Source organism: Rhododendron vialii, chromosome 11a (assembly GCF_030253575.1).
Source record: "Rhododendron vialii isolate Sample 1 chromosome 11a, ASM3025357v1".
In the NCBI taxonomy this organism is placed as follows: domain Eukaryota; kingdom Viridiplantae; phylum Streptophyta; class Magnoliopsida; order Ericales; family Ericaceae; genus Rhododendron; species Rhododendron vialii.
Genome location: NC_080567.1, coordinates 17465263 through 17491287, shown reverse-complemented (window position 1 = coordinate 17491287; position 26025 = coordinate 17465263). Strand labels below are relative to the sequence as shown.

The 26025-nt window shown below is 43.3% G+C and overlaps 2 protein-coding genes across 2 annotated transcripts; both read right to left on the bottom strand.

Annotated features, from left to right (window-relative positions):
• Window positions 1–4738: 4738 nt before the first annotated feature.
• Window positions 4739–5674, bottom strand: LOC131306942 (uncharacterized). Its single transcript, XM_058333373.1, has one exon. It carries the CDS (start codon window positions 5672–5674, stop codon window positions 4739–4741), a length of 936 nt encoding a protein of 311 aa, XP_058189356.1.
• Window positions 5675–21585: 15911 nt separating this feature from the next.
• LOC131306941 (uncharacterized) lies at window positions 21586–22518 on the bottom strand. Its single transcript, XM_058333372.1, has 2 exons — window positions 22255–22518; window positions 21586–22167 (listed from the first exon to the last, which is right to left on the bottom strand). The coding sequence occupies exons 1-2, from the start codon at window positions 22516–22518 to the stop codon at window positions 21586–21588; spliced, it is 846 nt and encodes a 281-aa protein (XP_058189355.1).
• Window positions 22519–26025: the final 3507 nt, after the last annotated feature.

Sequence of the window (26025 nt, the reverse complement as noted above, 5' to 3'; positions counted from 1 at the left end):
TGAAGTTGAAGAAACACCCTTTGCAGGCGCTGAAGCTGGATTGGTTGGTTGCTGTAGTTAAATTAACCCCCTTTTTTCTTCTAAGTCATTAAACTTTTCGAATATTTGAACTTATATTGGACTGGACGGCTCCGAACACTTGGAGTTTGCCGTGCCAGGTATAATAGTTGATCTGTAGGAGTTTGCTGAACGGTTGGCAGGTTTGCTTTTAATATAATAGTTTGTGGGAGGGCGGTACCAAACGATCATCACGCCGTGCCTCCCTGCTAGGAGTTTGGAAATACATGCTTTTGTTTTGATGCCTTGAGAAATATTTCAATGCCTTAGAAATATTTTGATCATACTTGTATGAATGTGTTTGTTGAGGCTTCTTTGAGCCTTTGATTTTTGCATGCTTTGTTGGTTGTTATTTACTTGTAATAGCCCCTACTTCGGTTTAGGGCTCGGCTCTACTGCCAGTCCTATGCTGAAGTAAGAAAGTTTTAAGTAAATGTTGAGCTGTGGAGTTGTTGTTTTTACTCAGTTCAAAGATGAGCGTAACCGATCGTAAAATCAACCGTTGGATTAATTTGGACATGTTTGCCCAAACTTCAAATTGTTCAGATTGAGCCAAGGCTTAAGCCACAATTTGGGTGTAAGTTCGGTGAGACCGATGGTTCGAATGTGCTTTTTGATGGTCGTCGCGAGGACTTAAGCGATGGCCAAATGGCCAAATTGGGTGACCGAAGTCGCTCGTTTTAAACGATAAAGATACAAGTAAAAAGAAGTTGTGCACATGACAGATGACATAACTTTCTCATTAATTAGAAACTCTCAATTGATTACAAAGTTTCCTAAGTAAAAATAGTTCAGGCCGAGCTGTACTCAAGCCGAGCCACTATCCCTATGGACTTCTGGGAAAACTGAAAATGAGATAGATGGGGATGAGGTCCTTGCCGTCTTCAGAGGTAGTACTCAGGCTAAGCCACTGTCCCTGTGGACTTCTGGGAAAACTGAAAAATGAGATAGATGGGGATGAGGTCTTTGCCGTCTTCAAAGGTAGGCCTTCCTCAGATTTTGAGCGTTCCATGGATTTTCAATCTCTTTGCCATTTTTGTCTTCCAACTTGTAAGAGCTCCCACCGACATCCTTCATGACTCTGTAGGGTCCCTCCCCGTTGGATTTAAACTTGGTCTTCTCATTAGTGCGGACCACTTTTCTCCAAACCCAATCGTCCGGCTTGAACTTCTTGATTTGGACGTTGCGGTTGTAGCCCCGAGCGACCTCTTACTGGTAGCTAGCTAACTTAAGCTAGGCTTCATCCCTTTTCTCTTCAGCCAGGATGAGCTCAGCTTCGACCGCCTCGTCATTTGTCTGAGGGTCGAACATTTTAGTGCGGAGGGTCGGGAATCTTGATTAGATGGGAATGACTGCCTCCATGTCGAAGGCCGTGGTGAATGGAGTCTGGCTTGTGGAGCGTCTTGGAGTAGAGCGGTAAGCCCAAAGGACACAAGGAAGCTCTTCGGCCCACCAACCACGTTTAGAGTTAAGTCTACCATTGATGCCCGCACACACGGTTTTGTTGGTTGCCTCGGCTTGCTCGTTCCCTTTTGGATAGGATGACATGGAGTTGAAGAATCTGATGCCGAACTCGGCGCACAATCCCGTGAGCTCCTTGCCGATGAACTGGGACCCATTATCAGAAACGATCGCATAGGAGACACCAAACCTGGTGTCTATGTTTCACCAAACAAATCTTCGTACGTTCGCTTCTGTAGTGGTTACCAACGGTTCGGCTTCAACCCATTTTGAGAAGTAATCAGTAGCAGTTATGAGAAATTTGAACCCTCCAGGAGCAGTAATGAGCTTTCCAACAATGTCAAGGCCACATTGTGCAAATGGCCATGGGCTCGTGATTGGCTTGAGTGCTTGAGCGGTTGTTTTGGGATGGGTGAGAAAAGTTAGCACGCTTGGCATTTCTTCACAACCTCTTCGCAATCCTTCTTCATGCCTTTCCAAAAATAACCTTGACTTAGGGCCCTTTGGCATAGCGAGCGGCTGTCAGAATGACAACCGTCGCTTCCAAAGTGGAGTTCGGTTAGGATGGCTGGAACTTCAGTGGGATGGATGATGCGGAGGTATGGCCCAGTGAAACTATTTCGGTAGAGCTAACCCCTGTCCGAGATCCAATAATATGCCGCCTTGCTCCGTATGCGATGGGCCTCCTTTTTGTCCTTTGGAAGTGTCTCGTTTTTCAAGAATGCCACGATTTCGTCCATCCAACTAGGGCCGAGCTCGATACTAAGAATTTCTCCTATTGCGTCGAAACTTGGTACATGTATCTCCCCGAGACTGATGGTCCGGTATTTAGATGTTTTGCTTGCCGAGGCTAAGCTTGCTAAGGCGTCGACATGTACATTGTTCTCTTGATTGATCTGCTCGATATGGAACCCTTTGAAGTGACTGATTAGCTCCAAAGCCGTTGCTTGATACTTCAGCATTCTGGGGTCCCAAGCCTCGTAATCTCCCGTAACTTGGTTGACAATCAATTGCGAGTCACAAAAGACGTGCAAATCTTCCATTTGCAAATGGGCAGTAGCGTGAAGTCCGGCAAGGAGTGCTTCATACTCGGCCTCGTTGTTGGTGGTCGGGAAGTTGATTATGATTGCGCTCTCGTGTAGGACGCCGCATGGGGTTAAGAGGATGACCCTCACTCTGGCTTCATTAATGTTTGATGCTCCGTCTACATGTAGTTTCCAAACATTACCACTGAAGAGATTCTAAGTCTTCCTGGCCTCACTTTGTTCCAATATGTCATAATTAGGCTGAACCAAGGCTTCCTCATCTTGGCTTCCATGGGTGAACTCCGCGATGAAATCCGCTAACACTTGATCTTTAATAGCGGTCAATGGCTCGAAATGAATGTCGAAATTAGCAAGCTCAACAGCACATTGCGAGACTCAGCTTGAAAGATCTATTTTTCTAAGGAGGTTCTTAAGGGGGAACTCGGTTAAGACTATGATCGAGTGCTCCTAGAAGTATGAGATAAGCTTCTGAGCGGTTGTGACCAGAGCAAGTATAAGCCTTTCTAAGGGTAAATATCTTGTTTGTGCCGGTAGCAGAGTGCGGCTAGTGAAATAAATTGGTTGGTCTTCCGAGCCTTCCCGATGAACCAAGGCCGAACTAACAGCATGAGGTGAGATGGCCAAATAAAGGTAGAGATCTTCAAACGGCTTCGGCTTAACAAGGAGTGGTGCCGAGCCCAGGTAAGTCTTTAGTTCGGTAAGAGCTATGTCACATTCTTTTCTCCACTTAAAACTCCGTCGGCTTTGCTTTTTTAATGCCTAGAAGAAGACGTGGCACTTGTCCGACGAGCGGCAGACAAACTTATTCAGGGTTGCGGCCATCCTTGTTAACTTCTGGATTTCTCTGGGAGTGTTCTGCAGTTTCAACTGTTGAACGACTGCAATCTAATTGGGATTGGCCTCAATACCTCTCCTTGTAACTAAGTATCCCAGGAACTTGCCCGAACCAACGCCAAAAGCGCATTTCTCTACATTTAGCCGCAGCTTGAACTTCTTCAGAATGGCGAATGCCTCGGCCAAGTGGGCAAGGTGGTTCTCTGCCTTGATACTTTTTACCACCATGTCGTCGATGTAGGCCTCCATGATTTCCCCGATAAGCATGATGAACAACAAATAAACCATCCTTTGGAAGGTAGCCCCATCGTTCTTTAAACCGAATGACATGACGTGATAGCAGTAGAGACCTTTTAGGGTGATGAAAGCTATTTTTTCCATGTCATCGGGATCCATGGCTATTTGATGATATCCTCGGTAGGCGTCCATAAAGCTGAGCCAAGCGTGTCCAGCTGTTGAGTCTACCAATTGATTAACCTTCGGAAGGAGGGAGACAGTCTTTTGGACATGCATCATTCAAGTTGGTGTAGTCCACACAGACTCTCCATTTTCCATTTTTCTTTTTTACCACAACTGTATTCGCAAGCTAGGTTGGATACTGCACTTCTTGGATTGCTCCTACCTTAAGGAGTCTATCAACTTCTTCGTTCACTACCTCGGCATGAATGGCTGACGACCTTTTTGGTTTCTGAATGACTTGGAAACATTGAGGGAGTGACGAATGAATTGCAGGTCAATGCCGGGCATCTTATACGGTGTCCAAGCAAAACTTCGATGTTATTTTTTTAAGAATTGGACCAACTCCTCACGCTCAGAATCTGTCAAGCTGGATTCGAGCATGTTGAATCATGACCCATCCTCATTGATTGGAACCTTGACAAGGTCTTCAACGGATTTCTGTTTGGCTGGAGCCCCGACGTCTTTAAGGATAGGCTTGTCTGGGATCTCCACCCAATGCACTCTCTTTGAGCTCGGCACTTTTCCAACTGTGGAGACGTAGCGTTGTTTGGCCTGTACTTGATCACCGTACAAGTCCTCTTGTCTCCCGTTTGCTCCTATGTACCGAACCACTTAGTGATAAGTTGAGGCGATGGCCTTAAAGGCGTAGAGCCAATTTTTTTTGAGGATTGCGTTATAGGAGCTCGGTGTGTTAACAACAATGAACTCCATATTTTTCGCGACCAATCCTATTATGACGGGGAGAATTATCTTGCTGAGTGGCCAAATCGGTGTTCCACTGAAGCTGATCAAGGGAACGTCGGCTAGCAGAAGGGAAGATTCTGAGATCTGAAACTCTTTGAAAAGGGATAGGTACATGACTTCAACCAAATTGCCTTGGTCTATAAGGACCCTCTTGATAGTATGCGTATCTGTATTGTCACGACAAGTGCGTCATTGTGCGGCGTCTGCACCCTCTGGAGATCCCGTTCAGTGAAGGTGATTGACCATGGACATTCAGCAGTCTTCAAGCGTTTGGACGCGCTTTCGATCGAAAAAATTTGGCCAGAATTTTTGGCTCGGTTAAGTTCAGACTGAAGCTGTTGGGCCGCCTCCTTGTTTACTTGTCCATGAATGACGTTAATGACTCCTACCAGATGTGGGACAGGATTGGGGCCTCTAATGTTTGGCTGTTGCCTCAAAGTCTTTGTCCAATCAGTGTGATCGTTGAGAAGTCCTTGAGCCGCCAAGTTTTCCAGAAGTGCTTTGTAGGGAGTGCATGTCATGGTGTAGTGACCGAGCTCGTTATGGTATGAGCACCGTTTCCTATTGTTGTCATTCCCTGCCTCCGTGTTGAGCTTTGGCGGGTTCAGCCAAACAAAGAACGGTTCTCGCTCTAAGGTCTTGAGGAGAAAGTAGATCGGCTCCTTAAAGACTATTGTCTCGGCGACGTAATCATGAGGCTTCGGTGCTTTCTTGTTTCCCATCTTCACGGTATTCACTTGCTTCTTCGGTTGGGACGGAATCACATGTTTCATACCCGCGAGTTGAGGGGTGGGGACATGGAGGCTTTGGGGGACAACGGAAGGTTGTCCTGCTTGAAGTTCTTGCTCGGCGAGGAACTCTTCGTAGGAACAAAATTGCTCCACTGTCCTCATGAGCTTATTCATCCCATGAGGGGTCCGAATTGCTAGTTTGTTAAGAATCTTGCTACCTGTCTCCAATCCGTTCTTAAAATTTCTCACCGCCCAATATTGGTCAATGCTAGGTATTTTGTTAAACAACTGCCAATAACACTCGGCGTACTTTCGAAGCGTCTCACTGGGCCTCTTCGTCATCTGGGCCAGAGTATCCTCTTCTTTCTACTGCTTGTTGCTTGTGATAAAGCAATAGTTAAAGGCTCTTTCAAGCTCTTTAAAACTATGAATTGATTTGGCTTCCAACTGGTTGAACCATAACAACCCGAGGCGTCCAAGGTTTGAAGGGAACGCCTTACACATGATAGCGTCATCATCAGTCACGCAAGAAATAGTGCTACAGTAACTGATGAGATGAGTGTAAGCCTCAATTGTGCTGGGATCAAACTTTTGGAACTTTGTAAGGTGTACTCTGGGTTTCGGCAGGGTGGCTTGGATTTTGGCCGAGAATGGAGACTCAGTGAGTTTCTTGAGTTGATATTCATGGGATGGTCTAGGGGGATGATCATCTCAATCGCCCCGAGACCTTTTCGAGGCTCGGTATTCTTTTTCCTTATCTGTCATCTCTACATGCCGACGCTGGTTTGGCTGTTCCCTTCTTTCGGTGAGCAATTTATGCTGATCGTCCTCAGGAAGGTTTTCTGTGCGATAGACTCTGCACTGGCTCAGCTGATCATCGCACCAAACGACCACGCTAACGCTCCTCTCCCGAGGGATCTTGCGTGCGTTTCTTGAGTCAGTTGTGCGACCGGGGTTGGCGATATCGTGGGGGATGCCCTCATGCTCAGGAGGGTATCCCTCGAGATCCTTTTTGTGCCATCGGGATGTTCGGCCAATGCGCGCTCCTGTTTCATAAGGGATATAGCCTGGTGGTTATCCTTTAGCTCCATGGTACCGTGACTATGAAGAAAAGAGAAATGATGTATTATTGATTATGTATGAAACATAACCCTAGCATGCCTTTATATAGGCTTCAATGGTCTTGGTCACTAAGAAATATAAACCAAATAGGAAACATGCATTATAAAGAAATCAGCCCAACTTGGAAATATGAATAATAAAACCTACAAAACATGGTAACATAATATTTCTCAATATTATGTTAACATCCCCCCTCAAACTCAAGTAGATCTACCAACTTGAGTTTGAAAAAATCACGAGAAGCCAAGAACAACCAAGCCAAAAAGAAACCAGGAGCAGCCAAGCCAAGAGAGAAACCATGAGAGCAGGAGAAACCATGAGAGTCACAGAACAACCACGAGCGAGAGAAGCCATGACAGAAGAGATTTGAGATGAATTTAAATGAGCGAGCCAGCTACATGTTACTACGAGTGCCCAGCGGACGGTAACGAAATTTAGGCCGCCCGTCGAGAGCAAAAATTTCACAGGGCCTAGATGTTATTGCTTTGATACCATGTGAAGAAAAGAGAAATGATGTATTATTGATTGTGTATGAAACATAACCCTAGCATGCCTTTATATAGGCTACAATGTTCTTGGTCACTAAGAAATATAAACCAAATAGGAAACATGCATTATAAAGAAATCAGCCCAACTTGGAAACATGAATAATAAAACCTACAAAACATGGTAACATAATATTGACAGTAACTTTGCGAGCCTTGCTAATACTCGTCTCTAGCGAACAAACCTGAATAGACGGTATGCGAGTTGCCTTAGTGTCCACTGCCGAGACGCTAATGGACCGGAGAACGTTGCTGCCTAACGCGAGCGTTGTCCTCGGCCCTGTTGTCCGTTAGGGGTGGATCATGCTGATCGTGAACTGAGATACGACGTTAATCCCCATTTCCAGTCTGTGGTGGTGGTGGTCCACCTCATTGATGGCGCCGTCCCTGCAAGTCAGAGTGGGAAGTTGCCAGACGATCTTTTGCTTTCATCCTGGCTATTTCCATTTTTAGGATGGCGTTATCAGTGCTTGTTTGTTCTTGTTATTGCTCTAGCATTTGAATGTAAGCCAGAGCGTCTTCTCCCATGTCCATCGGTCGTGGGACTGAGGCGCTGGGGCCGAGCATAGTGAATTCGGGAGGGTGAGAAAGAGATGTGGTGTTTACACCGATTTTAGAGAGAATTTGTATGGAAGGAATTGGGGGTAGAAGGGGAGGTGGTGGGCCACCCATTTCGTCAAGCAGAGATCTGAGTGAAAGAGGTTGTAGGAACAAGTGATTCAAAGAATGAAGGAGGAGCCGTCGTGGATCTAAAAAGGATTCACGTCGGGTTCACCAAATTGTGGGGCTTCGATGAATCTAGTTCATTCCTTCCTGGACCGTGGTTCGATCGTGAGTGGCTCCTGGCTTCCACCTAGCCTGCACAAGGAAGCACGATTAAAAGACCACACCGAAAGATCTCCGGGATGGCCCTCCGGTGCAGGGATGAGTACAGTTGCTTAGAGATGAAAGCTAAGAACTAGGGTCTGAGAGTATCTGAGAATGTACCTCCCTAGGGTTGGCATAGAGGGCTATTTATAGGGCTTCCCTTGGCTTGGCCTTCAAGACTGTACATGTGCTTGTCACACGTTGACTGACGTCACCCTTCTGTCACGTTAGGGTTTTGCAACTGTTTATGGGGTGAGCTGGCACCTTCACGTGCCCTCATCCTTATCCAAGCACGTAACTGCTCGGATGACGTCACGGTCGTCATCATGGCTGCGGTTGTTGTTCCCACGTGGGTGAGCTGGCAACACGATCTCCACGTCCGTTTGAAGCCAAACGTAGGGTTTGACCGTTAAAGGGTCGGCATGCTCAACATATGATTCCTTCTGACATCTGGGGAGGCTCCGTCGAATGTCTTGACAAGCCGAGCCGAACCATTAGCAAAGTTCGGACCACATGGGCCTTTCGCGGGAGGCTCGATGTCTGCTCGTCATGGGCACGAACGGTTATTTCGGCCTGCTACATTGTCAGAATAAGCCCTAGACACTTGTTCTAAAGTTAGGGGATGAATTTCCCAACTCAAGCATAGAATCTAGCCTGGGCTTAGTTCCAGTAATCTACCCTTTTGTGATTGGATTCAAGAGTGATGTGAATTTTCCATATCAAGCACATTATGAGCCTGGGTTTAGCTCAAGTTGTCTATCCCCTTGGATTCCAAGAGTGAGGTTGTGGGTTTGAGTTGATGGAGCTAGCACCGTTGACCCTTCGTAGTAATCCGACTCTAACGTACTAACATTTTTCCTGTGTTGCCACAGAAAGAGCACATTATGAACACGAAAGGCATGCAAACGACTTGACAATGATGATTCTAGTACGATTTGGATCTCTTGCTTAGCCTCCGAACCTCGCCTTCCAATAAGGTTGAAACACCCCAAGCGTAGGGCTAGGTCGTCGATAGCATAATATTCGGAAGTCCGGGATCGTACCCACAGAGAATAAAAATATAGCTAGTTTGGATTGTAGGTTTATATGGTAGAGTGCGGCATTCAAGACGGCCAACTTGATTTTGCTTTAAAAGTGAAAACTAAGGAAAAGACTAGAAATGAGCTTAATTAACTTAAAAGAGGCAAGTCTAGGGACCGTCCATCCCTTGACAAAGGCCGCTACCGGTTCTCGATTATAACTCAAGCGAGAGTCACGACCGCGTGCTCACACCCGAAAGATTTAACTTTAATGACTATGTTTATCAAAAGATGTGATTAAACGGAACTAAACAAACCTATTTTTGCTAATGTATCCAACACGTAGGAGGCCACGAGCCCTAAAAATGTCGCTTGCCAAGACCGCTTGACTAAACTTCATATCAAGGAGTTAACACCCCTCGCTTAGACCAAAATGGCTAGATTAACCTAATTCCGAAAATCATAATTTTAAGCCTGAATGTTTGAGAACCAAATAACAACCTAAGTCATTGGGAAAGATTAGCCCAAGACTTAACCGAAAAACTACTCACACATAATAAAAAGACTAGAAAACATGCTTAAGAAAGGAAACATAATTAACCGATAAAAATGGAAATAAACTTGATATTAGTAAAGATCTAGTCCGTACAAGCAACTTTAATAAACGAGAAATTAACAAACGAGAAAGACTTACTAGTGTTCTTGAAGGAAATAACTAAGAAAGCTTGAAGTTTTAATGGAGTTCCTAGGAAATGAAAAAGACTTAAAATGATAAAAGACTACTTACAACTTAAAGGACGGTGAGGGATATTTGTAGTAATACACCTTTCTCTCTCCAAAAATATCCAAAAACATGCCAAAAGTGGCAAGTATGCTATAAAAGGAAAGTTGAAAAAGGATGTCTAAACGTAGATATTTCTCCAGAATGAAGTTGCCCAGTACCGGTACAAGGTCTTCAAAAATACTGGAAAAACTGATCTTTGGACTTCATGTACCGGTACTGGGAAATTCCCAGTACCGGTACAAGCTTGACAGCTTTTTTGGGCAACTTCGCAGGCTTGCTCCGGACACTCCCGAACTTGAATTTAGGCGTTCTTTGAACCGTTGGAAAGCTCGTCGAGCCTACTTTCTAACCCAAGTGGTTTGGATCAAAAGTAATTTGTACATCAAAAGTTATGACAATTCTACCCTCAGCACGTCGGAAGATGAGTAGCTTTAGTAAAATCCTCACTTCTTCTTCAATTCCCTTGACTCTTGGGCGACCTGAGCAACCTCCAAACCATCTTTCGAGCACCACAATGGGGATAGCCTTGAGTACTTGGGTGCACCTGGAGCATTCCTTGACGTTCAAACGCATCTTATTTATACGAATTACCTGAAAAACACAAAAACCTACCTTACGTGCAATATCACTATAAAAGCTAAATAAACGCAAGTTAAACCAACATAATACGGGACTAGACGCACCAAATATCTACAATATTGGGTGCTCATCATCTCTCGATCTATCATTCGATGAGTATGGATTTTTGGCTACTGAGTATATAAGTTTTTAGTCACCTTGTTTTTGCAAAGCTGATTCTCATGCGAAAAAATTTAATTAATCTTTGAACAAGGTACAAAGACTAACAAGACAAGGAGAACGGCAAATATGCCGAGTCCGAGTCCCAAACCTTCGATTGGCAAGGTGCCAATCAAAGAAAACCCCAAACACTTAAAAGGTCTAAAAGCCCAAATAAAATGGCATACGCCCAAACAATTAAGATCCAACACCTAAAAGACCTAAAAGCCAAGATAATTGGAGAAACCCAATACAATTAAGCCCAGAATAAACCCTACCACAACCCTAAGTTCATAACTGTTTCGAGCCTTGGGAGCAATCCAATTTTGATTTATGGAGTTTTGTATATATAACATGCATGTTTTAAAAGGTTTCATATTAACTGCTATATACTACACAGAAAGATCCGGCTTGTCAGCAGTTGGACTACGGAGAAGTCAATGCAGTTTAATCTCGATCGTTCATCTTGCTTGTGTCCAAAGTTGATTGCAGACAAACCAAGATAATTCCTCTCACTAGTGTCGTTTATGCTGCTTCTAAGAATTGGGAGAATAGTTGCCAATATCTAGCTAATTAAGTACACTGTTTTAGAGAGTTACAGAACGATAATGCTACATACACTACCATCAAACACAACATCATCCACATTCCGGATGGTGTTGTCAGTTGTGTACCTAGACTGTAAGAAATGTTTTTCCCTTTCTCTAACCGAAACTGTATTTTTGGTACCTGGTACCTTACCCCCAGTTATGATGCCACTTTCCCGTTCCCGGTTAATCATTGTAACTTCGATTATCTGATTAATGAAATCTCTTTTGCTGATAAAAAAAAAAACTGTATTTTTGGGTAGTTAATAGTAAAGAAAAGATGTTAACCAATTGAAAACAAAAAAAGAAAAGAAGGAATTCCTCATCAGCCACCATATATAGACTAGATTTTTCAAAGCAGAGAAAAATGAAGAAAACTCGAGAGAAAGTCTTAAAGTCCACAAGGGCCCTAAATCATAGTATCATGTTAGTTCTCCGAAATGTCACAAACTGGCGGTTTGTGATTCAGTTTAGACTTAATGACTTTGAAAATAAATTATGAAAAACATGGCAAGAAAAAGTGTCCTTCATGGCAACTTAATAACATTTGTATCTTTTCTCGTGAAGCCTATTTTATTCGACTTGTTCGAAACACATGGAAATAAGAACATTGGGGTCTGTCGTGCTAGGCACCATGGCTCCTGATGTGACTCTCATAATGGATCTTGTCCTAGACCCAAACGAGCGATTGGAATTGTTATTCGATCATGTGTTCATTGAGTTAGTTGCGTGTGCAAAAAATTATATTGTTTGGACATCTGTATTAACATGAGCATGCGCAAATTACTTGTCTTGAAAAACTAATTAAATAACTAGAATGATATTCTTTGCCAATGAATTTCAAAACATGCGCGTCTAAACCATGTTGCCCTCAATTCCACAAATAAATATGAAAAGATACAAATAAGCCTATAAGGGACTTCCAACAAAAGAGGATACCTTACAAAGAATATTTTCAAAGTAGGGCAGCAAATTATGAACCGAGTTGTTCTTGAATTGTTTGAAACTCGATATGGTAAAGGATCATTCGGTTCGTTCACTAAATGAACCAAACCTAGCTAAATCTCAATTTTATGCTCTCCTAATAAATGAGCCGAACTTGAACTTGGCAATATTCGGCTCGGCTAGACTAGCGAACCTAGAGTGTTTATATATCATGAAATTTCATAAATAAACTGGAATATGTATAAGTACTTGTATAGTGTGCATATGTAATTAGTTATATATGTACACATACTGTTAACGTATACATCTATAAATATGTTTTTATAGTTTTATATATTTATGAACTTATTTATCTTCATATTAAAAATCTTATTTGCAACTCTAGATAGAGACAGATTCAGGAATGTAGCTTAGTGGGGGCATCTTGTTAATCATAATGGCGATTTTTTTTTTCTAGTTAACCACAATAAGATCATACACAATTAAGATATACATTACAAACTACCAAAGTTTATAACACATACTTTCAATTAAATTATGTAAAAATGAGCATAGAACCTTAGACAAAAATTTTAGAGTATGTTTTACATGACCAACGACAAGTTTTAGAATGATCAAGATAGTTTTATTAATGACATTATTTTAAAATATTGCTCTTAGACGCTTCAAAATAAATACTGAAAATTAAGAAAGAATCTTTCCAAATAGACAAACTATTCAGAAACCAATAAGTATAAATGCACCATATGACGAAATTGAAACATATAACTAATTCTATATGTATATTTTCGAGATATATGCAAGTGTGTATGCATATATAGTACTAGCATACTTTCATAATTATGCTAAATATACGAAAATATAACAAAATCATTTTAGTTTCGAGTGGGAGCATGTCAATCCATCCCCGACTCTAGACATGCATAACAACTTAAATACTTGATTTTTGGCTTTAAGGCTCGTGAACTAGCTTGAGTTTGAATCAAACACCGGCAGCTCGGCTCGAGCTTGGCTCGTCAAATTTTCATTGAGTGCGGTCTCGAGCTCGAGTTCGCTAAAAATTTAGTGACGAACTTTATAAAGCTCGACTTGATTCGGCTCGTTTGTAAGCCTTCTTGTGGTGAGGGACTGTATAAAAGGCCCAAAACATTGAATTAGTCCAAGATGTGTTGCACATGTTTGAAAGTCCATATGAATATATATATGAGAATTGACTAGTACTTCACCTTTATTAGACATATTCATCGTAGGAGAGGATAGAGTCTCCAGTCCAAATACTCTCGGTTCTCAAGTTTTAAGAAAATCACATTGTAAATGAGAAAAAGGAAAAAAAGAAGAGGATGTTTTTCTGAATAGTAGTATGAGACACCTACACAACCATCCCCATCATTTTAGTCAATGATTTTGAATCTCCAATGCTTTAGACGTACATGTCCTACACGTGTACATACGAATACAAATTAATTTGTAAGTAATAATTCAACGTGTACAGGTCTTCTGTTCATGCGTCGAACAACTCTTAACACATTTGCTATTTTGTATGTCCGAGTATACGTGTTGCGGGCCCAGAGAAGCTCACAAAGGTCCAAAACTGGACATCCATTAAACTGGACAGGAGCCCTGTCCTAATTCTTACCATATTTTATTCATCGTTATAGCCTAAGTATGACCAATAACTCATATAAAGTTCTTTTAAAAAAGAAAAGAAAAAAGAACATGTATCCGGGCCAGCTTACATAAAAGCACCCCTAGGGTTTTACACTCTTGTATGACGATGGGAGGGGAAGGCCATAGTAATGAACTAAGCTCCGTTATATAAGTGTCGTTGGGTTGTTATTAATATAATTTTCTACAATTTGTCGGGAAAAAAATATGTGCACCTCGACTAATCCTGGACTGGCTTGGGGAGACTTAAAAAACAACGCTATTGTCCACTAGGGGAGACTTAAAGCCGAAATAAATGTTTCATATGGATTGGCTCCATAGGAGTTGATATAGCAACTAATGTTTCGAACTTGAGACCTTAGGGGGGGCACTCAAAGCCGAAGCAAATGCTTCATATGGACTGGCCCCATAAGAGTTGATAATTCCTGACAGATTTTGAAAGTGAGACCTTAAGAGAAAGCAAATCCTTAAGTTTCAGGCCTTGAATGTTTTTTTTTTCCCAACACCAATGATTAAAAATGGCTGCTGATTTTGCCACTCCCTTTTTTGTTAACACCACTCTCCTGCAAGTTTATTTTTGGGTGAAAAAATACACTTGCAAGAGAGTGGCGTTAACAAAAAAGGGAGTGGCAAAATCATTTCCCTTAAAAATTTTCAAACATGTCAATTTCCTGTTTTTTTGTTTGTCTTGTCTGAATCTTTTTGTACTTAAAGTCAAAGCTTTTATTTATTTTTAATCTTTCACTCCAGATGAAGAACTAATATAAATATGCAGATGAAAGCTCAAATAATTTACTAACTAGCATAAACCCGTGCTATGCACATCAATAGAAAGAAAAATTATAATAGAAAAATTTGAAGTACATATTTCCTTCTTTCAATATATTCAAACATTTCATATAGGTGTCATGCATAATGTCTGGCTATAGGTGAAGTTGTCTGACATTCCATTTCAGAGCTTACGTTTGACTTATGAAATTGTGCAGTTTTAGTTGGAAAAATATGCATGCCATCTGTAAAGTGAATTCCTATTATGAGTTTTTATTGGTTCTTATGAGTTAGTATTTGGTTGGTTACTGTGAAGTCTTAGCACTTCCCGGTACCATTAGGAAATTTTCTTTGATTTCATTAAATTAAATTGAAAGTGTAAAAAAATGGGGAACACTTATCGCATCCACGTTTCTCCTCATGAATAATTAATTTGATCCAGACTCACCCTTAATATATAATTAGATCACTAGTATCCACCTTTAATAAAGAATAATTAATTTGATCCAGATCGACTCACCCTTACGTATCATTGTTATATATGCATCCGTTTTATTGTCGTTTTGTTCGTGTTATTTGAATTTTTTTATCCTTCGGTTCCATACATTTGTACTTTTCTATTCTTGTGTTCGAGATGATTGATTAATTCCAATATTTTGACAAAAGTTCAAAAAATTCACTAAACACCTGTAATACCAATTGATTTAAGAATAATTAAGTTAGTCCAAGCATACACTTATTCTTTCATTGTTATGCACCCATTTTACTGTATTTAGGTTCATCTTATTTGAACTTTTTTATATTTCGGCCATACTTTTATATTGTTTGATTCTTATGCTCGAGACATATGATTAATCTCAAAAAAATTGACAAAAAACTCAAAAAATACTAAACACTTGTAATATCAGCTGTCTTTAGGAAAATTACTTTAGTCAAAACTCACCCTTTTTTTGGCATTCATTAGTATTTATAGTACTTTTTACTCTCTTTTTTGCCAAAACGATAACAGATAATATTATAAATTCAAGAAATAAGAAATCAAGAGGAAACTTTATCCCTAAGCAAGGGATCAAGAAACCAACAGGAGGAGACTCAGTCCAAAGACTATACCCAACTCCAACTAAGCCTACCTCTCCAAATAGACGGAGTATTGTAGAAAATAACCAAAAAAACCCACATAGGGCCGAATGGAGCCCCACAAACGAGGAGAAATCCCACATAGGGGACTTCAAAGAAGAGAACTAGAAAAAAGAAAAAAGAAAAACCGGTAACAGAATCAAACGGAGTCCGCCGTATCGGAGTAGACTTCATCCACCAACCTATAGCTAGATCTTCCACTCCGGCGGGGGAGGACGCCTCCAGCGACCATGGTTTGCAAAGCACTACCTCAAGCAGCCGTCGGACTACACGGCGGAAGAAGCGGAGGAGGGACAGTAGATGGTGGTATGGGGAGGAGGATGATGGGGTGAAGGGGGATGAACAGAAAACTTCTGAAATCAAGGATCGGGAGATACGTACTTTTTAGGTCTGTTTTTAAGGTATTTATCAATGATTTAAAAAAAATATACCAAGCACAACGTGGGCCAAATTTTTGTTGTAAGTTGGCCCCTTGTAAGCTTATAATTACAAGAATGACATAACTAAGAATAATAAAAAAAGATATATTTTCCGTTTGACAAAAAAGAAGAGGAAGAGATAAATAAGAATAAATTAAAGACCGAAGACAAAACTATCTTTTCAGTAGTTAGGAGGGAGTGCTTACGTATATAGTTATGCAATTTCGTGGAAAATTTAAAAATATAACTATTAATTAGTGTGTATGATATGAACTCATCGAATACACCTTGGATACAAAATATTCAATAAAAACTCATAACACTTTTTTTTCCCCATATTGTATGCAAATATACATCAGTGAGGGTTAGAATAAAATTAATAGGTTAATAATTAAATGGGGTTCGACGTCTTTTTATAGACCCAGACCTCAAACATCCTCTTTGGAAGCAGTGGCGGGGACAGTGTATTAGCAGTGGGGGCAGGGGTCCCATCCCACTACAATTTTGTAATAATTTCAATTTTACCCTCAAATTATAAAAGCCATGTCAATTTGTATCCAAAAAATACACACATTTTTTCTCTTATAACATTTACATCTCTTACTATCTTTGTTAAGTTCCCAAAAAAGTTTTTTTTTACGCATTGTTTGTCATAAACACCTGTTATCTATCTACATATTATAGCAAATTTTACGTTTTAAGTTCATTTCTTTTATATTATGATTGTAATTACGATGAAAGATAGAAAAATCTAAGAAATTAATGGTGCACCAACTAAGCTAAATTTCTGGCTACGTCACTGCTTATAAGCTAAAGAGTATAACCAGATAAGTAAAGAGCCACATCTTAAAATCATAGCAAAAGGCGAGACCCTCGTTGATTTGACTAAAGTGTTCAATCATATTTTGCTATGAGTTTATTATGTGTAAATATTTTAGATCTATATACACATCTTATGTTTTTTAAAGGTTGATTAGAAAGACAAAAACCATACACATCCAAACAAATGTGTATGGGAACACGTGGATCGATCCATCATGCTAAAAGGTCAACTCTTTCCCAACGCGAGGGGACCATGTACATCACTTCCATATACATGTAGTGGATTAGCGCGCTACGGGATCGAGGGCCTTGTAGCGTATTAAGATTGAATTTATTAGAATCTCTTCGTCATGATTTGAACATTTTACTTTCTAGATGTGGTTGAAAAATCTGTACCTCGACTAAAAAATCAACTTTATCCGGTATCAAAAGCAAACTGCTCTATCAACGTTAAATAATTTTGGTCGTCAACATCTGATTAACTTGACTTTGTGAGCTTTTGCTTAGATATTTTTCCGTTTCGAGATTCAACAATCGAAAAGCTATTGGTTGAGTCTTGAGGGGATGGTATTCTTCTGAATAAAAACAAAACTAAAAAGTTGTGATTCATAACTTATTGGTCAACAGAAACACCCGTGTCAATTTCGATCATGAAGCCTCAGAAACAAAGTGCACTTACTACAGCCTAGTCGCGTTTGGTCCACAAGTACAGCAACCTATGCAGGTCAGGTCCATATTAATCCAGTACCCAATAAAAGACCATTAACACGTCAACAACACAAACATAAATCTGGTTATATACGTCTCTTCTTAATTCCACTTCAAAATAGGGCCCCATTGCCATGAATTACTTCAAAACACGTTGTACGCAAAATTCAATAAATTACAGCAGAAGGTCATTTCCGACGTTAATTTTCTTATAGGAGTAGTTTAATCAAGCTTAATTACAAAATACCAAGAATATCCAATCAATCCATTTTAGAGATCTTGTGATGTGGTACGTAATCGTCACAGTATCGGATATGGATGTGATAGACTTTGTACTGGGCCGAAATATCTGGGTTCGGACACGGGAGGCAGAGCGACGGGCCCAACCTCCCGTTCAATGTTTTTAATGCTCGGCTACTCGAGCCCTGAGGCTTGGTCACCTCGGTCCGGATAATGTCGTGCCCATTCGATCGGGACACGGCGCAATCTTCTACGAAGTGTCGTTTTGGCTTAGCCAAGTGGTTCGGCCAACAAATCAGCCTCGGCTCACCTACGTGCAATTAACCGTCTTGTTCAATGTGTCATAGATGACGTCAGCCAAAACGGTTATCACGTGAGCTGGGCACAAGCCCATGTGATGACAGATCACGCATGTGAACGGTTGCAACCTTATATCCAATACATCACTTCTGATGTCAGTCGAAGGTAGTTATCGAGCGTGCGTGTCATGCCCCGACTTAAAGAGCAAGTCACAGGAGTCTTAGCCTGCCCTGACTTTTTCAGGGACTTAAAGTGAAAATAAAAAATGAGGCCCTTCTGTTGGACTATTATAAGGGGTAAAAAAGTTTGAGGGACCCCTGAAATTTAAATTTTTTTGGAGGCCTAAAGTGGTCGCAACACAGGTTTTGGCTTAGTACCGGCTTTGGGAGTCTATATAAGGTACAAGGATAAACCCTAAGAAGTATGTTATGTTCTAACCACCTCTGATCAAACCTTAATCCTGTACTTTCTCCCTCTTGAACACATACTCACTTGATCATCGTAGTGTCCTTCCGGTTGGCCTCCGACAGGTATGGCACTAACGGTGTGAATCCTGTACAGGCTAAGGGACAAAGCTAGTTCAGACCAGAGGACTCAAAGAGGGACTCCATCCGATCACCAGTCTCCGCAGACTTTATAGTCTTTTACACATTTGGTAAAAGTATATGTGTTGGTTTACCAGTAGTCCAACAAACTAAACCTAAGGCAAGAGATAAGGGGGCTTGGTATCTTTGCATCTTGTTCATAAGAGTTAAATATTACAAATTATCATTCCAATGAGATAGGAGCTTGAGGATACAAGAATCCTATGTTGAGAATGTTACTAACAACGCACCATTTCTATATTTTCCAAAGGACTTCGAAATGAAAATTCCAATTCACTGTACGTAGTGCGTAGTGAGAGTACGTAATTGAAATCGCACGATTACCGTCTCACATGAGAAGCAAATAGTTCATTCATTAGATTTTCGAAGTCTCCCTATCGAACGGCCTATTCCCCTGGGTTGGAAAAGCTACAGGCCGGGTCATTGCTTTGAAATTGTACTTGAGAGTTTCCTATGGCTACTTCATACAATTCAACCATCCAATTTCAAACATATACATGCATTGACTATCACATCAAACTGAATGAGATTCTGCATGAACATATATTTCGCATTTCTGGGCCATCCAAAAGAGGTTAATTGGATGAGCTTTAAACTTAAATTTGAATTAATAAGAGGTTTTCGTTTTATATTTTCTCGTACTTTTACAAGAAAAAAAAACAATAAAGCAAAAGGCATTCCTCCATAGATTTTTTTTTGTTTTTTGTCGTGTTTTCAGAAGAAATTAACTATGTTATTCCATTATCCCGAAACCAACCAAAACAAAACTAGAGTGTTAACATCCTCTCCACGGAAGTTAAATTCACAATATAACTGTAACACCTCGTTCCATTTAACTTAGCACTTTTTGTGACTAAGGGCTCGGCTTCGATCCATTTCGAGAAATAGTCGGTAGCGGTTAAAAGGATCTTGAACCCATCGGGAGCAACGGGGAGCTTGCCGACGATATCCATGCCTCACTGAGAGATGGGCCAAGGGCTGGTGAGGGGGCTAAGGTCTCGAGCTGGCTGGTGGATAATGGGGGCAAACATTTGGCACTTCCGACAACGCTTGACAAACTCTTCAGAATCTTTCTTCATTGTTGGCCACCAATACCCCTGGGAAATGGCTTGGTGAGCGAGGGACCTTCCACCGGCGTGGAGCTCTTCGATGATGCCCGGTACTTGGTAGGGGTGTGCGACCAGCAGATACGGGCCGGTGAATGATCTTCGGTAAACCTTACTGTTTGGATTGAGCCAAAAGAGAGCGACTTTATTGCGAGGTCAGTGAGTGTCCTTTTTGTCGGTGGGGAGGGCATCATCTCGCAGGTAGCCAATGATCTCATCCATCCAGCTCGGACCGAACTCTATGCTGAGTACCTCTTGGCTCAATACTTCAAGTTCGAAACTGGGCTTGTCAATGGAACTGAAGGAGATAGAACGATGTTCTGAGAAGGAGCAAGCCGAAGTGAGCTTGGCAAAGGTGTCGGCATGGGCATTCTGTTCCATGGAGGTATGTTCGACTCGAATGGCTTTGAAATTCTTGATGAGCCGGATGGCAGAGCTGAGGTAGGTACGCATTCGATTGTCTCAAGCTTCATATTCCTCCGAAAGCTAGTTAACCACTAATTAGGAATCACTATAAACCACAAGTTCTTCGATGCCCAGAGCTTCGGCGGTCTTGAGCCCGGAGATCAGTGCTTCATACTCAGCCTCATTGTTGGAGGCTGGAAAGTTGATAGAGAGGGAGTTTTCGTGTAAGACGCCGGAACGGGAGATGAGGACAACTCTGGCTCCTACGCCTTGGCTGTTGGAGGCGCGCGCCGTTGACATACATCTTCCATACATCTCTGTGGAAAAGCTTCCAAGAAGTGCTGGGGTTTGCCTGGAGCACTGCTTCGGTGCTTGAAGCTAGAGCCGAGGCAGGAGAGTCGGCTGGAGTGAGTTCAGCGATGAAGTTGGCGAGGACCTGAGCTTTGATTGCTGTCCAAGACTGGAAGTGGATTTCATAGTTTGCAAGTTCGACAGCCCACTGAGAGATTTGGTTAGAAATGTCTGCCTTCTGGAGGAGAGACTTAAGAGGGTATTCGGTGACACAATGATATGGTGCGACTAGAAATAGGGGCGAGCTTTCTGGAGGCTGAGACGAGGGCGAGAACAAGCTTTTCCAGAGGTAGATAACGTGTCTCAGCGGGGGTCATTGTCTTACTGGAGTAGTAGATGGGTTGGTGTTCTCGTCCTTCTTGTCGAATGAGCACCGAGCTTATAGCGTGCGGAGAGACGACTAGGTATAGCAGCAAATCCTCCTGGTCCCGAGGCGTTATGAGGAGTGGGGCCTTAGAGAGGTAAGTCTTCAATTGCTGGAGGGCTCGTTCACAGTCGTTTGTCCAATTGAAACTTCGTCGGTTGTCCTTCAAGAGGGCGAAAAATGGCTAGTATTTGTCAAAGGGGTGACTGATGAATCAATTCAGGGCGGTGGCCATGCCTGTAAGACGTTGAACATCCCTCTTGTTATGGGGAGCCAATAGTTTCTCAATGGTAAGTAGTTGAGCGGGGTCGGTTTCGATACCGTGTCGGGAGACGAGGTGACCAAGAAACTTACCGAAGCTTACACCGAAGGCGCACTTCTCGGCGTTTTTTGGCAGAGCTTGTGGTTTTTGAGGATTTCAAAGGCTTCAGCGAGGTGCGTCAGGTGATCACTGGCGAACATGCTTTTGATTACCATATCGTCGATGTAAGCCATCATGGTGTCGCCTAGTAAACGCTCAAACATCTTGGTTATCATCCATTGAAAAGTGGCCCTGACATTCTTTAGGCCGAAGGGCATGATGAGATTTTTGAAAACTCCGTGGGGGGTGATGAAGGCCGTGTTTTCGACGTCTCCTTCGCTCATGGCAATTTGATGGTAGCCTCGGTAGGTGTCCATAAAACTGAGTCGATCATGGTTGACTGTGGTGTCGACGAGCTAGTCAATCTGCGAAAGGGGGAAGAAGTCCTTCGGGCAGGCATCATTGAGATTGGAATGATCGATGCAGACCCGCCACTTGCCGTTCTTCTTCTTGACCACCACGGTGTTGGCTAACCACCTGGGGTACTGCACTTCTTGGATGACCTTCGCATTTAGGAGTTGGTGGACCTCTTCAATCACAGCTTCAGAGTGGACTGGGGAAGATCGCCTTGCTCGCTGCACAATTGGGCGTTTAGCTCGGTCAATGTTGAGCTCATGGCAGATAAATGAGGGATCGACCCTGGGCATCTCATACGGGGTCCATGCGAATACTTTTTTGTTCTTGTTGAAGAAGTCAACCATCTCGTTCCGTTTGGTGTCACTAAGTGAGGACCCGACAAGGAAAGAACGGGAACCGTCTTCAGTGATGGGGACGGAGACAAGATCTTCTATTGCTTTCTCATTCGCCGGTCTGCCGACATCTTCCAAAACTAGGGCGTCGGGAACCTCGATGAGGTTGACTTGGGAAGTCTGCTTACTGCTTCGGACCGCGTTGACATAACATCTTTTGGCTATGGTTTGATCTCCATACAAGTCATCCTGGCGTCCAATAGAACCAATGAAGCGGACCACCTAGTGATAAGTGAAGGCGATGGCCTTCAACTTATGGAGCCAGGTGCGCCCGACAATTGCGTTGTTAGGGCTAGGAACATCTACCACCACAAATTCCATATCAAGGACAACAGATCCTGCGCGGACGGGAAGAGTGATGGTGCCGAGGGGCCATATCGGAGCCCCATTGAACCTGATGAGGGGGACTTTAGAGGGACGGAGGTCGGTGTCCGAGATCTTCAAATCCTTGAATAGAGAATAGTACACGACCTCGACAGAGTTGTCTTGGTCCACGAGGACGCACTGGACGTTAAAGGTTCCGATGCATAGGGTGACCATGAGGGCATCATTATGTGGAACCTGGACACAGTCAAGGTCTTTCTTGGTAAAGGTGATGGTCCATTTGGAGCCATCATCGATTTTGGCGCGCTTTGGCTCAGGATCGACCAACATAACCTGCTTGGAAGAAGAGGCGTCATTCAGCTCGGCATGGATGATACGAGCGGCCTCGGAGTTCAGAGGGCCATGGATAACATGGATCGTTTGAACCTCTTCTTCAGTATGGTTTTCGGCACGCTATGCTCGAGCCTTGGTCTTCTCGTGGTCAATGAGGTTACCGAGATGGCCTCCTGCGACAAGCTGCTCCAAGTAGGCATTGAAGGGCTTGCAGACAATGGTAAAGTGACATTGCTTGTTGTGGTAACTGCATCAGACGATAGGGTTCCTGATTTTCCCGTTCTTGGTGCCAAGTTTTTGGTTCGGGAAGGAGAAGAAAGGCTGATCTTTCACTTGGTCGATAATCCGAAAGATAGGAATGGTAAAGACGGTTTTCTCGGCGTTGAAGTCGCTTGGCTTCGGTCCCTTCCTCGGAGACTGCTTGATGTTGTTGACCTGCTTTTTAGGGTTTGAAACAGGTATGGGAGCCGGGGCAGCCACCGAGGTGGACGCTGTCTTTGAGCTCGTGGGCTTTCCGATGCCCCTCTTAGCTTTGGATTTGATGAGCTGGCACCAGCCTTCGATCTTTCATGGAGTTGGGCTTATGGCGAGTGAGGTCATCATAGACCTGCTCATCCTGGGCAGTGAGACCAAGCTTGAATCCTCGGGCTGAAATGACACCGTCACAGCCTTCTATTTCATTGAACAACTCCCAGTAGCGGCCGGTATATTGGTGGAGCATTTCGTCATTTTGTTTACGGAGGGCGAGGAGGGAATTGATCTCCTTCTCGTGCTTGTTGCTTGTGACGAACCGAGCCATGAAGGCATCACAGAGGGAGTCAAACGAGGAGATTGACCAGGCTGGGAGCTGGTTGAACCATGTGAGGCCTAGGTTCCTGAGGCTGGCAAGGAAAACCTTGCACAAGAAGGCATCATCCGAAGGTTTGTTACGGAGGAAGAGAGACATGAGGAGTTTGTATTGGACTAGATGAGTGTATGTCTTGGTCTTGCCATCGTACTTGACAAATTTGGGTTAGGTAAATCCCTTTGGGGAGGGGGGGTGACTGAGTCAATCTCTCTTGTGAAAAGAGAGGTCACGAGTCTTTCGAGCTTGGCGTCGCGATGAGGTCGGATCGAACGGTCGGAACCGTCTGAACGCTCGGAACCGTCTGAACGCTCGGTCGCTATACGCTTCTTTGGGACAAGCTGATACAACCTTTCATACTCCTTTCTCTTCGGGACGATGCTTGCTGACTTATGGGGAGAGCGCTCGTGGCGATCTTTTTGGTAGCTATCCCGAGGAAAAGGCTTAAGGTGTTTGGTGACTGGGCTTCTATTACGGGCTTCTGTTAGGGTGTGAAACGATATGGCTTTTTGTTCGGGCATTTTTCAGACGCTCGTGGTATCCCTTCGTCTGGAACTCCAAGGGGCCGTCGTCTTCCTTGGCAACCCTTGTAAAGCTTGGGGTGGATTCATGCTGCCCCTTGCCAATCCGAACCGAATGAGTGGAAGAAGCAGAGACACTTCCTGCTCCGAGCCTCTTGAAGGCAGATGGTTTCCCTTGAGGTTGCTTAGGGGAACGAGAATGTTCCCTATGCCATGCACCCCTTTCGGTTTGACCATCCTTTACACCTGGTGGCTCGAGGCGATCTTTGACTGAGGGCCAAGTTCGGAGCTCCACCAGGTGGCCTCCTTCGCGACTGCGGGGAGGGCTATGATGGCTTTTTCTTTCGCCACAGCTCCCGGAGGAATGAGATGGGGAGATCTGGAGGAGATGTTCGATCTCTGCCAACTCATCCTAAACGTGCTTGTCTCGTTCCACGACCGTTGTTAGGTCGTCGATATTCCGTTCCAGGTGGCGAATGTAGGTGTGGAGTTCAGAGGATGGGCCCCCGTCTATTGTTGAGGTCCCGGACTTGACTTTGATTGCTTCCCTAGGGCGTTGGCTCTGCCGGAGGCTAGGTTATGGTCCACGAGGAGGCCGAGCCCAAGGGTGGTGTCACTGTGGTGTGTTTCTTCGACCTTCACCATATCTGAAGTAAGAACGAAGAACGGAGTTTTCTGGAGAGAAGGAAATGAACGCTGAGAGGATGGCTAAGTCCCCAACAGAGTCGCCAATTGTGGGGGTTCGATTTGACGGGACCTTGATCGTGGTTTGGGTTAGGCTCCTTCCTCCGCGGGTCCGCGCTACTGCTGTTGGACCTTCAATAAGTCACTAGGGCTGGAGTAGCCCAGTGACCCTCCGACGATCAAGTTAGATCTCAGGAGAGAAATGTAGGTCGAGGGTTAGGGTAGAATGGCTTACCTCTCCAGGTGAGTATCCCTTTGTATTTATAGACCTAGGTTTACTTGGCCTCCAAGCTAGCGCGTGGAGGATACGCTCGGGTAACCGCCTTGGGTGACTTCATAAGTGACGAATGGGCCAAAGCGGTTACAGAGCACATGGCTAGATCTGATCCCAATGATTACGCTTGCCGCACAATCCTCATGGGTCCCATCTGGTGTAACTACTTCTCTTAGGCAGCTTCCGGAACACTGAAACAGATACACTCCGTACTGTTGATAATTACTGAAGCAAGCACTAAGGTCTTATCACCAAACGATAAACTGAACATCACATTGGGACCATTAGCTTTTACCTAGTTGCTGTCCAGCCCCTCAAAGGGCATTGGATCAAACCATTTGGCTCGGTTATCGAGACAGTAACCGAGGCCACCACATTCCACTTCAAAATAGGGCCCCATTAATTACGACTTCAAAACACATTGTACACAATTCAATAAATTACAGCAGAAGGTCATTTCCGACGTCAATTTTCTTATTATAGGAGTAGTTTAATCAAGCTTAATTACAAAATACCAAGAATATCCAATCAATCCCTTTTAGAGATCTTGTGATGTGGTAATCGTCATAGTATCGGATATGGATCTGATAGACTTTGTACTGGGCCGAAATATCCGGGTTCGGACACGGGAGGCAGAGCGACGGGCCCGACCTCCCGCTCAATGTTCTTAATGCTCGGCTACTCGAGCCCTGAGGCTTGGTCACCTCGATCCGGATAACGCCGTGCCCATTCAATCGGGACATGACGCAATCTTCTACGAAGTGTCGTGTTGGCTCAGCCACGTGGTTTGGCCAACAGATCAGCCCCGACTCACCTACGTGCAATTAACCGTCTTGTTCAATGTGTCATAGATGACATCAGCCAATACGGTTATCACGTGATGTGATGATAGATCACGCATGTGAATGGTTGCAACCTTATCCAATACATCACTTCTTATGTCAGTCGAAGGCGGTTACTGAGCGTGCGTGGCATGCCCTGACTTAGAGAGCGAGTCATAGGATTCTTAGCCGGGCCTGACTTTTTAGGGACTTAAAGTGAAAATAAAAAATGAGACCCTTTTGTTG

Excerpts from the sequence above, each read along its gene's own strand:
- LOC131306942 (XM_058333373.1), bottom strand. The coding sequence starts at position 5,674 with ATGACGAAGAGGCCCAGTGAGACGCTTCGAAAGTACGCCGAGTGTTAT.
- LOC131306941 (XM_058333372.1), bottom strand. The coding sequence starts at position 22,518 with ATGGTCACCCTATGCATCGGAACCTTTAACGTCCAGTGCGTCCTCGTG. Across the intron at positions 22,168-22,254 it reads CTAGCCCTAACAACGCAATT|GATGACTTGTATGGAGATCA; the intron begins GTCGGGCGCACC and ends ATTGGACGCCAG.